This window comes from Carcharodon carcharias, chromosome 9 (assembly GCF_017639515.1).
Source record: "Carcharodon carcharias isolate sCarCar2 chromosome 9, sCarCar2.pri, whole genome shotgun sequence".
NCBI lineage: Eukaryota > Metazoa > Chordata > Chondrichthyes > Lamniformes > Lamnidae > Carcharodon > Carcharodon carcharias.
The window spans coordinates 149,516,622-149,529,234 of NC_054475.1; the positions used below are offsets into that span (position 1 = coordinate 149,516,622).

At 42.7% G+C, this 12,613-nt stretch overlaps 1 protein-coding gene across 3 annotated transcripts in view; it reads left to right on the plus strand.

Moving 5' to 3' along the window:
* Nucleotides 1-9,222: 9,222 nt before the first annotated feature.
* Nucleotides 9,223-12,613, plus strand: part of LOC121282236 (interleukin-13 receptor subunit alpha-2-like) — a 50,581-nt gene continuing 47,190 nt past the window's right edge. The window contains exon 1 of one of the 3 annotated variants that reach the window (XM_041195851.1): nt 9,223-9,406. In XM_041195851.1, coding sequence (XP_041051785.1) covers nt 9,292-9,406 — 115 coding nt within the window. In that variant the 5' untranslated portion in view covers nt 9,223-9,291. The remainder of the gene's footprint in view (nt 9,407-12,613) is intronic. The other 2 variants (XM_041195853.1, XM_041195852.1) reach the window with 2 other exon arrangements.

Below are 12,613 nucleotides of genomic sequence, written 5' to 3' on the forward strand. Positions count from 1 at the left end.
ACAAAGATTGGCCGGGTGCTTAACAGTGAGGTTGAGTGTCTTGGGCTACAGGAAGATATAGATGGGATGGTCAAATGGGTAGATAAGTGGCAGATGGAATTTAACCCTGAAAAGTATGAGGTGATACATTTTGGAAAGAGTAATTTGACAAGGAAGTATGCAAAAAATGGCATGGCACTAGGAAGTTCTGAGGAACAAAGGGACCTTGGCGTGTGTGTCCTTAGATCTCTGAAGGCAGAGGGGCATGTTAGTGGGGTGATGAAAAAGGCATATGGGACACATGCCTTTATCAATCGAGGCATAGATTACAAAAGTAGGGAGATCATGTTGGAGTTGTTTAGAACCTTGGTGAGGCCACAGCTGGAGTACTGTGTGCAGTTTTGGTCATCACGTTATAGGAAGGATGTGATTGCACTGGAGGGGGTGCAGAGGAGATTCACCAGGATGTTATCTGGAATGAAACATTTAAGTTATGAAGAGAGGTTGAATAGACTTGGGTTGTTTTCGTTGGAGCAGAGAAGACTGAGGGGGCGACCTGATCGAGGTGTACAAGATTATGAGGGGCGGATAAGGGTGGATAGGGATCAGCTGTTACCCTTAGTTAAAGGGTCAGTCACGAGGGGACATAAGTTCAAGGTGAGGGGCAGGAGGTTTAGGGGGGATGTTTTTCCCCAGAGGGTGGTGACGGTTTGGAATGCACTGTCTGGGAGGGTGGTGGAGGTGGGTTGCCTCACATCCTTTAAAAAGTACCTGGATGAGCACTTGGCACGTCATAACATTCAAGGCTATGGGCCAAGTGCTGGTAAATGGGGTTAGGTAGGTAGGTCAGGTGTTTCTCACGTGTTGGTGCAGACTTGATGGGCTGAAGGGCCTCCTCTGCACTCTGATTCTGTGAATAGCAGCATTACAATTGGAATAAAACCAAAATGTGCAGTAAACACTCAATAGGTCAGACACACAATTCAATGGGGTTTTCAGTCCTTGCTTCGAATTGAATTGGCCTTAGGTTCAATTCATTCTATTGATCACTATCTGCTGGAGAACAGTGTTGTTTTAATCAATTGCAATCAAGAGGAAATTTAGCTTTTAATAAAACGACTGCGCTTTTGTCAACTGAATTCAAATTAGGAGTAGACCACTGAAGACTAAAATTAAAATTTAAGATAGTGACAAAGCATAAACTAAGATTAAAATTACTTTTAGAACTCAAACAATGCAGGTCAGTAGTTTACAGTCCTGATTTCTAAAGGAATTTGGAAGGGCACTTGAGCAAAGTAAACCTGCAGAGCCACAGCGATAGACCAAGGGTATTGGGACTGACGGGATTGCTCCACAGAGTACGGGCATGGATTTGATGGGCCTGACAGCCTCCATCTGCGCCATTCGGACCATGCCCATGACTTTTGGATTTTTGAAGCAAATGAATACAGTCAGGCACCAAATGATATTGAGCACCTTGGATATTGTGAACGTTCATGGCAGCATTAAAGGTCAGTAGATTATACAGAAGGTAACATGCAGGAGGCCCAGATGGTGGAGAAAGTGTAAGTAATGAGCAGAACAGGAGGGAGTGATTTCTGAAGGGACAAATTTGGTTACAAGCCCAGTGACTTCGGGCCGGATTTAATGCACCCCTGTCAACAAGTTTGAAGGCAGGGATCCTCGTTAAATCCAACGGGCAGCCTGTCCACTGCCTGCCCGACTACCCTATCACCACCACAATTATACCAGTGGTGAGGGTCGTAACATTGAGGCCCTTAAGTGGGCTATTAATGCCAATTAAGAGCCTCATTCCAGCACTGCCTGGATTTAACCAGTGCTGGGCGAGGTCCACACCAAGCAGCACGTCTGGCGGCTTTCCCTTTGTGGGTTTGGTGGTGGGCAGGGTGGGGGTCCCTCATTAAAAGGTGGTGGTATCTTCATGAACTGCTGCAGCCTGCATGGTAAGGGTACTACCTCCGTGCTGTTAGGTAGGGAATTCAAAGATTTTGACCCAGCAATGAAGAAGGAACAGTGATATATTTCTGAGTCAGGATGGTGTTTGACTTGTCGAGTAGAGATCAAAACAATCACCAACAATCTTCTCCCAACCCACTGACCTCTACCACCTAGAAGGACAAGTGCATTTTGCACATGGTAAAAGCGTCAGCTTCTAGGTGGTAGAGGTCAGTGGGTTGGGAGAAGATTGTTGGTGAGTGTCTTGATCTCCACTGGACAAGCTTGATCCCAGGGTGGAACCCAGCTTGATAGATCCTAACTTTTATTTGTTTGTTTAGATACATGGAGAGGATCTACCAAACAGAGTCATTGGAGTCAGCTAATGAACTTTTAGCGAAAGCAGAAAACATTTATCAAACAAGAAAAGATGAACTACATTACAATACTCCTTCACCCACAACTATACTTTTACAGGCATATACAGATTTGTAAGGATAACGCATGTTACAAAAACAATCTTATACTCTAATGTTCACAGTAAGTACACAGTCCATGTAAACCAAATGGCAACCTGTGGTTAGACACCCCATATTCTGAAAACAAGTGACAGATGCCACCCCAGTCAGATGCTATGGATCTCTCCACAACTCCCCCCAGATGCTTCTTACACCATGAGCCAATCAGTCTCACTGAACTCCGTCTTTCACACAAGAGTTTCTAATCTCCAATTTCCAAGAAATCACGTTGAAATCTTCTCCCAAACCGACATTTTCTCTCGGACGCCTTCCGTAAGGGTTCACCTGCAGGCTTTTAAACTCTCCCTCTGATGTTTCTCTCCTCTGGGTCACCAGCTGTGGTCAAGCTTCTCTGCACGCACTCTCTCTCAGTGACTCAGCTGTCAACAGTACACCACTGCTTCACATGCCCATAGCAAAGAGTTACAGACCTTCAGTTATCCCTTTGGACCTTTTGACTTCTCGCAAGCCCTTATATCGCTTTGATTCTGCTTCCTGCAGCTTGGAGTTTTAAGCTTGAAGCTTGGAGCCGTTCTCTGCCCCTCACTCTTAACTTCACTTAACAGGACTTTTTCCAGTTTCCTATCTTTCCTTTGACTAGAAGGTCTGCTTGGGGATTTCTCATGTTCCACTCCGCTGGATTCTTGGGGACATTCTTCTTTAGCTTGGGACTTGCTATCTGTCCCTTTTCCTCCAGTTTTTCTCTGGCAGCTACTTGCAACCAAATTTAGCTTGGGGCTGGCTATCTAGCCCTTCTAGGTTGCTTCTGCTTGGCAGCTGTCTTCAAACTGAACTCAAAAACTGCTATTTCTAGTTTCTTGTGTGTGTGGCTGTGGGAGGGACCTGCCTCGCTGGACCCCTGTTGCTAGGCAACAGTGCAGTTTTTTTACTCTTGTGTTTGCTTAACTTCTCTTACAGTCGTAAACTCTCATTAGAAATGCAGGCACCTTTTAAAGTGGAACTAAAACTCAACTTGACCTTTTCTTAACACACAGATGCAGAAATACAAATCAAACTTAAACATTAAAGCTGAAACTTATTCCTACACCCACAAATACCAGTGTAACTTACTTTAACTATTTCTATTTCCTAACAGTGAGTAAGTTCCACTTGATGACACTGATGATGACACCTTCCATCACTTTGCTAATGATTAAGAATAAGTTATTGGGGCAGTAATTGGCTTCACCTTGGTTCGGGTTGGATTGGATTTGCCCTTTTGTGGATGGTCAGCAAAATTTGGAAGATCAACCATATTGGTTCATACATTCTACATTTCACATCACCTTGGAATCTTCTCTCAAACCAACACTTTCTCTCAGACACCTTCCACAAGAGTTCACATAATATAGTTCTACTCCTGGTCACAATCGTTTGAGCAAGGGAACTGCTTACCCAGTTTCCCTTCCCCACCATGCAGCATATAGTCTCCTGTCTGAATCAGACCGACCAGATGCATATTTAGTGGCTTATCATCAAGTAAACAAGCATGAGAAATAGGGGAGGAAAACACTAGCACTTTAACACATTCACACAAATAGTTAATAAGGATTAAGTTCAGAATGCTAACCTCATTCAGATATCGAACAGGCCTCTGTTTTTCCAGCTTTTCCACGAGACTCTAAACAGAGGGTTCCGCCTGCCACTCAGAAGTATGTTCACGATGCCATGGCAATATTCAAAGAAGGCAGGGTAATCCTTACAACCCTGATCAACATTTATCCCTTAACCAACATTATTAAAAAAAGAAACAGATTATCTGTTCATTCACCTCATTCCTGTTTGTGGCACCCAACCAGGCATAAATTAGCTGCCATGTTTGAATACATTACAACAATTACCAAACGTGAGCCCCATTCTTCGTGCACATGGGGAGGCGCTCAGGTTTAGACAGGGGCCCAAATCTGAGTCCTGCCCCTGAACCCAATCTCTGTCATTTTTATGGGGGGGGGGGTTGGTGGTGGTAGTGGTGGGGAGGGGCGGGGGTGGGGTGGGTGTGCAGCTGCCCATATAAATCAGCAGTTGCCGCCTCTCATGTGATTTTGGAGAGGTAGGCATCTGAAACCCCAAGTGTATACATTATAGCTGGTAGGAGCAGGTCTGAACTTTGTGGATTCATCTGGACAGCCAAGGTACCCTTTTGGAGAGATAAGGTATCCCTTTGGAAATGGTCCCAGGACACCTTTGGGACAGGTCAGGTGTCCTTTGGGAGAGATCAGTGCCTTTGGGATTGTTAAATTTGGCACAATTATGCATAAAAAGTGCATAAACTCATTAGAACTGTTAAAGCTGTCAAAGAACTGTCAAGCTGTCAAAGAACTGTGAAAGCTGTCAAGAGATTTAACTTTGCTGGGCTTTAAATTTTAAAAGTGTGCAGAGTTTTAAAAAAAATCAGTGCTTGCTATTTCACTCTGTTGACATAAGCCTGAGTGGCCTCCTTATAGGATTTGTGCTGCATGACTGATTTTACAACCTAACATTGTCACAGTGGAGTGCCTGTTAAGTGAGCAGTTTGATTGACAGCTTCAAGTGGATATAGTTTAGAAATGTTGTTTTCATAAGAGATTAGTTGAAGGAATTTCAATGTATTGAATGACCTATTTAACAACTAGAGTGTTTTTTAAATAGTGATGTCATCAATAGACACACAACTTTATTTTATGTTAGCGTGGCTCCTGAGGTTTGACCATGGTGGATACTAGCTGAGTTGGCATGGAGGGGGTAAGGGCAAAGGATGGTGGGTGGGGGCATGGGTTGGCATGAATTGATACTAGTTGGAATAGGGGCTATAAAGGGTTATGGTGATGAGTGGGGGCATAGATTGACATAGGGTGTACGAGGCCATCGGGGTGCGAAGAGGGGCATAGGATAGCATAGAGGGTATGTGGGGCAATGGGGGCTAGGTGGTTGGGCATAGGGTGGAATAGGAATAGGAAGGCCATGGAGGTGAACAAAGGGGCATAGGGAAATGGCCATGGGGCATGGGTAGAGGGGCATAGGTTGGCATAGCGATATGAGGGCCATGGGGTGAATGGGTAGCATAGGGTGGCTTTGGAGGCATAAGGGACTATGGAAGTGGTGGAGGGGAATTGGTTGGCATGGGGGGGTATGAGGGGTCATAGGGCTAGTAGAGAGGCATAGGGTGGCATGGAAGGGGAGTCTGTGAGGAGTGAGGTTTGTGAGGGGTGAGGGCTGGAGGGCTGTTTTTTTTTGTTTTATTCATCTTTTAAAAGCTACAAAGTGCCGGAGCACAGAGGCAGGCCTTACAGTCAGCCTGCTTTCGTACCCAGCAGCCTCCCGGGGCAGTGAACTCAACTTGTAATCCAGTCCAGTAGTAGACCACCCCCCCCCCCCACCCCACCCCCTCCCTCCCCTCCCCCTGCCCTGGAGAGAAATCCAACCTTCTGGGCCTCTTTTTCCCAAATTGGATTTGCGCAGCTAGGAATTATCCTGACTCGGAATGCCCAGCTTGGGAATGAAAATCCAGGCCTTAAAACGCACTTAATGAGTCGTGAAGTGGTTTGGACTGCCCAGAGGCTGTGCAAGGCACTACAGAAATTCAAGATCTTTTCCATTTTTTTACATTCATTCCACAGCTATAGCACTTCTTTAAAAATGTGTACTCTTTCACTATTCTGAAAACAGGCCAAAGGAGAGACAAAAGATATTCATATCTGAACCTGTCCTTCAGTTGACAAAACCTAAACTCAACATGACAGTATGACTCAATTAAATGTCCATTAAAGAATAAATGGGCTTGCATAGCTTGACCTTGAAATAAGACATGTTAGATTAGACAACCTTTACTGTTTAATTTTATCTTTGTGTGGTCACACAGCAGAGTTTGCTCACTAATTTTTTTCTCAGCTAGAATAATGTGCACTGCACAACAAATCTCCCTTAATGGTCTTAGTAACACCACTGGATAGATGATCTGAATCCAGCAATTAAATAGCCCATGCACTCACAGCCAGGCAGCTTGAAAAGACTCCTTATCGTCTACAAAGTCACAAAATCGATTTGTGCCACATCACCTTGATGTTTAGTAAGCACATATGACTTTTTGTCCATTTTATCTTCCTTCTTACCTCCTCTTTTGAAGTTTCTTTGGAATGGCACTAGCAGCCCTCCGGCTCCTAGCCAAACTGACTGTTATAAATTTATGAGTGTGGTCAATGGGGTGTTGCATGTTATTCAACCATGAAGGGCATCACAGGCTAGCTGACATCATCGGTATTCATCTGCAGTGAGGTAAACCACAACACTGAAGCTAGATTGAATTCCCAGAATAACACCATCTGGTGGTTATGCTGAATAATTACCCATTTCTCTATTTTTCCACAGCTTGCTGACAATGGATGGTCCCCAGTTCTATATTGTTTTGTGCTGCTTCAAAATAAATTAAACTAAGGTAAATTAATCAGGTACTTTACATGTCAGTGGATAACTCATGAAAGAACGTGTGGCAAAATTTCCTTTTTGTTTGCAGGGGATGAAGGGCAAGAAAACTGACAAGTCATTTTTGTTGTAAAAGCATCACTTGCAAATGTCACGATGAGATATTAGGCACAATTTGCATCGAGGATTTCCGAGTTTTCAGTATAAGCCACTACCGTCTGATAACTGTGTTCCAACTCAAAATAAAATAAAAATATTTTAAAGCACGACTAAAGTCCTCAATAACAATATCTAACACTTTCCACAGTTCTCTCCTTAACACACTTAACCCCATCCCGGGTCTTTTTGAACTTGTATTTCATATTTGCAAAAACAGTATTCATCACGAGTTCCATGATTACTAAACAAAATGTAACGTTTTCATTCGAACAGAAATGATATAGTGCTCTATAAAATCCATATTATGTAGATTGTAGAACATTCACTTCCCACCCTTGGAAGGCATGACTGTGTTTTAATAATCCTCTGTCTAACCTGGGTGCCTTTGCAACAAGGGGTTTTGGGAGCTAACTTGCTGTGTAACTGCTGAAAGGGGTGAGGGGAGTACAAGGTTATGTCCCTCTCTCCTCTGTTCCAAATCGCAGAATTGGCTCTGATACCTCCTCTTTGAGTTACTGGCTCTCTGCCATGAGCTGTGAATTCTAAAAGGCAGTGAATGGGTCAGGCCCAGCTGTAGAATTAATTGATGGGGTTGTGGTTCGGACATCCAAAGGACAGACACGAATATATTTGTTGTTCCATTGCTTGCATTCAGATGTATATCTGATCTTGCCATGCCTATGACAGCCACTAAATACATCGAGGTCAGAGCCTGACCCTTTGAACTCCTTTTTCATCAAATACTTAACAGCTAATTTTATACTCCATATCGAAACTATTTTTGAACTTGCACCCCTGCAAGAATAATCTTCTTTGAGTAAGATTGTCGGGTTCTGGATAACAAATTCCAAAGAAGAATATTCTTGCTAACCCATATCCTCTTAATCACAGATTTCCATGACTAACGGTCTGAGCTGACACTAATGAGGTGTGATTTACCACTGTTCCTGCTTTCAAATGACAGTGTTTGTTCATCATCATCTGTCTACTCCCTTCAGCAGAGGCTCAGCCCCAATGGGAGACTTTGTGAAACTAATCTTGACATAAGTACAAAGAGTATCAATTGAATCTCACACTTAGTGAAACTGGTAACCAGCCATAGTAATATTGAAAACCATTAAAAAACACAACAATTTTTAAAATCAATTTTTATCAATTTTTAAAAATCAATTAAGGAAATATTTACAGGACAATGATGAAAAAACAGGCAGGTGGTTCTAACTGGATAGCTCTTACAAAGAGCTGGCACAGGCAAGATGGGGCAAATGATCTCCTTTGCTTTGATTCTATTCTTAAATGGAGAAGGAATAATTTCTTTATGTGGTATTTGTAGCAAATTTATAAATAATGGGCTTATAATTTCATTACAAATAGCCTAGAAAGGAAATTTTCCTCAGACTGAAAAAGGTTTGTTAAATGTTTTTGCATGAGAATGTTGAATCCACTTCCAAAGCACTCTCTGTAAAATGCCCTGAGATTATAAAAGATGCTATATAAATGCAAGTCTTTCCTTTTTAATAGCTTTACATTACTCATCACCTTTCCAAAAGTAATGGATAGTTTTAAAAGTAGTTGACTAAATTAGAAGTCTCCAAGTTTTAGTTAAGAAGTATTTATAGGCACAAGTCAGGAGCATGATAGAATACTCCCCACTTGCCTGGATGAGTGCATCTCCACCAACACTCAAGAAGCTCGATACCATCCAGGACAAAACAACTCGTTGACTGGCACCCATTCCTTCAATGTCCCCTCCCTCCACCACTGACACACAGTAGCAGCAGTGTGTACCATCCAGAAGATGCACTGCAGCCAATCACCAAGGCTCCTTTGACAGCAACTTCCAAACCCGTGACCTCTATAACCTAGAAGGACAAGGACAGCAGATGCACCACCACCTGCGAGTTCCCCTCCAAGTCAGACACCGTCCTGACTTGGAACTGTATTGCCGTTCCTTCACCGTTGCTGGGTCAAAATCCTGGAACTCCCTTTCTGACAGCACTGTGGGTGTACCTACATTATATGGACTGCAGCGGTTCAAGAAGGCAGATTACCACCACCTTCTAAGGGGGAATTTGGGCTGGGGAATAAACATAGACCCAGCCAATGACAGCCACACACCATGAATGAATATATTTTAAAAAATTCTAGCTAAGATACAACAACACATGCTGGTCAGCAAATCAAGCAGAACTAGGAACATACTTTCCTGAAGCAGCAAAATTAAGTTAAGCATGACATAATGAAACAGGAAGGTGTCAGTATATAGAGATCTCATTAGAAAATGTGTGTGAAAATGGATGGGAAATGCTCCCTGAGAACACCAACACTCCTGAAGCAGATTTACCTCTTCTGGCTGATTGTTTTAGACAGTGGGGAACCAAGTACACAGTCAAATGGTAAGCAACGTGAAATTTTCTAATTGCTCTTACCCATTCTCTGATGAGAAGAGAAACTAATTCAGCCTGAGCAACAAACGCTCTCTCACCCACAGATTAAAAACCCAGAGCTGTGGAATAACTTACACTACTGGGAAACATTCTGAAGAAGAATGATATATCCCAGCAATATTAACCTAACTTTCTTTTATAAATAATAACCAACTTGCAATTTCCCATTTTTTTTCTTTATTTCTGATTTTCACCATTTATAGTCACCTAAAAAGATAAGTAAATTTGTAGCACTCAATATTTTCTTTGAAAAATGTACAGCTTAGAAATTATTGCTGGTGATGATGCTTAATGTGTCCCTTAAGAGAGGCTTTTTGTCCGCTATTTTAGTGGATACTGAAAAAGAAATGGGTTCGTGCCTTCATTAAAATAACGAGCATAGGAATATCATAAAAAGGTTGGGCAAAATCACCAGCTGTAATTTTACACATTTATGGGCTAAGAAATTTCAAGATATTGCTTGATCTTCATTACTGATAAACTATCGTGATATTGGCCAGGGTTTTCATGCCTGCCAGCTTTGGGTGTGTTCAGTGGCGTGAGTAGCACAATCTGTTTCACGATGATGTGAAACCAGCTCACAATCGTCTGCTCAGCCCATCGATGATGGGCAGTGTTCCTCGCCATCGGATGTCGAGAACCTTATTGTCATACATCAGCATATCATTATTAGCCCGCCGGAATCATCCCCTGCTGCTGGATCGTCCATCCACGTTGGCGGGAAAATACACCGACGTGTTTCACAACAGCGTATAAGCAACGTGCACCTGGCGAGCTGCACTTCGCTCGGGACTTCAAGGTTTGTTTGCTTACCTTGCTTCGGCCAGTGCTCGCAGTCATCAGCGCCACGCCTCACAGACAGAACCACATCACTTTTAGGGGGGGCTCAAAGGTAGGTCTTCAACTAGCAGGTCAGCCATATGGAGGTGACTTTTCAACGGCTGCAGGGCTAGGGCTTGCTTGGAGAAGGGGAGAAGTGGCCTCAGGCAAGGTAAGTGGCTACAGGACGAAGGCTGCACTGGGAAGGAGGGTAACCCACGGTGTGTGTGGGGGCACATGATGATCTGTGCAAGTGGCCTCAAGGCAGTGAAGGCTGAGGAGGCAGACTGCAGAGGAGATGAGGCCAGATGGACATGTAAGGGTATGTGTGTGAGAATGGGTGCTGATGTCCCTTGAGCAGATAGTGAGATGCCAGTAAATGTGCGATGGGCTTGAGTGTGTGAGTTTAGATTGATGAGATGGTTGCCATACCCTGGCTGCATGGATGAAATCATTCATCCTCTATCTGCATTGGATGCGCAACCTCTTTTGTGCAGCATTGGCACTGACCACCACTGCCACAACCTCCTAAACCTGGTTGCGCATCCTGTGACCGGAGTGGGAGTAGAGGACATCATGGCAGGACTCCACAGCATCCAAAAGGCGTTCCAGTGACACTTCACTAAACCTGGGGGTGGCAGTCTTTTTGCCTTTCGTGGATATCTTCCCTGCAGCAGTCATGGGCTGGAAGCAGAGAAATGTGCATGCGGCTGGACTTTAAATACGGCGCCCGATGTGTTGAAGTGGCAAGGTGATGGCGTGGCAGGTGAATGACAGACCGCCTGCCATCGAAATGGTGTATTTCTCAGGAATGCAAAATTAACGCCGCAGGTTTGGGGCAATACGGCATGAAAACCTGCCATTGCGTCCAGCAAATAAAATGTCATTTTACCTGCCCGCTGCCAGACTTAGTGCAAATCTGGGATTATTCCGCACATTGTTTCTATTTTATCATGATGATAATTCACTGCATGATCTCATTATCATAAGTAATGAAAATATTTCAGGGCTTTGAAAAAATAACAGCACCTCAACATCATAGGTTCAGTATCAATTAAACTTTTATAAGATAATGGATTGAGTATTGCTGATCTGGAGTTATAGGTCAAATTGTGGGCTTCAGACGGTTTAGGAATAAGAGAATAGGAACACGAAATTAATTACAGACTTGATTCAGATGGTTTCTGTATAAAATAACGGATAAATGTGAGTAAGCTGCAGGTTGGAATCTAACTGAAGGAGTTAGAGAAGATTTATGCGTATAATGTTGGATATCTGGGAGTGAGTAATAGGCTGAAATTTAATTGAAGTTTGTGTCTATGTTCAGTCAAAATGATGGTTGATGGAGATGATGGGGCTGCAGTTGCTTCCTTTGATAAAGTGGAGACATCACTAAATACATTTTCATCCCGTGTTCTATTATTCTCTTTGTTCACTGTGGACTCATATTATTGTTGGGTGATAACAGTCATGTATGGTTGTTAATGATTCTGACAGCATTCTCTGTATTTTATCAACCAACACATTGCATTATTTCACAACGTAAAATTAAAATATTTGTCACAAATTAACTGCATAAATACTATTTGCATCATGTGTTGTAATACTTTAAATACTAATGCCTATCCTAGACATGCTGAGCACCATAAGTTCTATGAGTGGCAGCATAGAGGAAGTGAGAAAAGTGGGAGAATGCCTGAAACCAGAAATTGCAGAAGTTCACTGTATATTAGGTCAAAGTGTTTTTGATGACTGCAAATTTCCCTTAAACTAGGCTTCCTGGGTCAGTTGATTCACTTCAACTAGTTCCCTAATAGTTTCATCCTCACTTGATGTAAAATGAAAAAGATGCTGTGCTTTAAACAGAAGTGGCCTAAAACCTGCAGGTTCCCTTCTGCAATTCTAAAGTGAATTTAATCATTACAGTTTCATCCCCCAATAGATACCAGTCAGATAATCATATTGCACAGAAAAAGTCAATTCAGCTCATCTTGATTGTATTGGCTCTTTGAAGACCTGGCAACTATTTCAGTAAAGCAGTTGTAACAGGTGCCCAGACGTTCTGGTTTTTTTCCCCCCAGATGGCTTTATTATGAATGCTTGGCTGAGCTCCAAGAATGTTTAATGCACTCAACCCTATAGGCAATGTTGACACAGCTTGCAGGGGAATGATAGCTTTATCTGATTGATATCTTTTTTACCTTTTAATAACCTGATCTTTCTTTGAAGACTTTTTTCAGTGTGTTTATTTATACAAGATTAAGAAGTCTGAAGTGGATAAAATGCTTTTTGTCATTGATACTAAGAATGGTTGTGATTGTCTGACAGCTTTTAAGA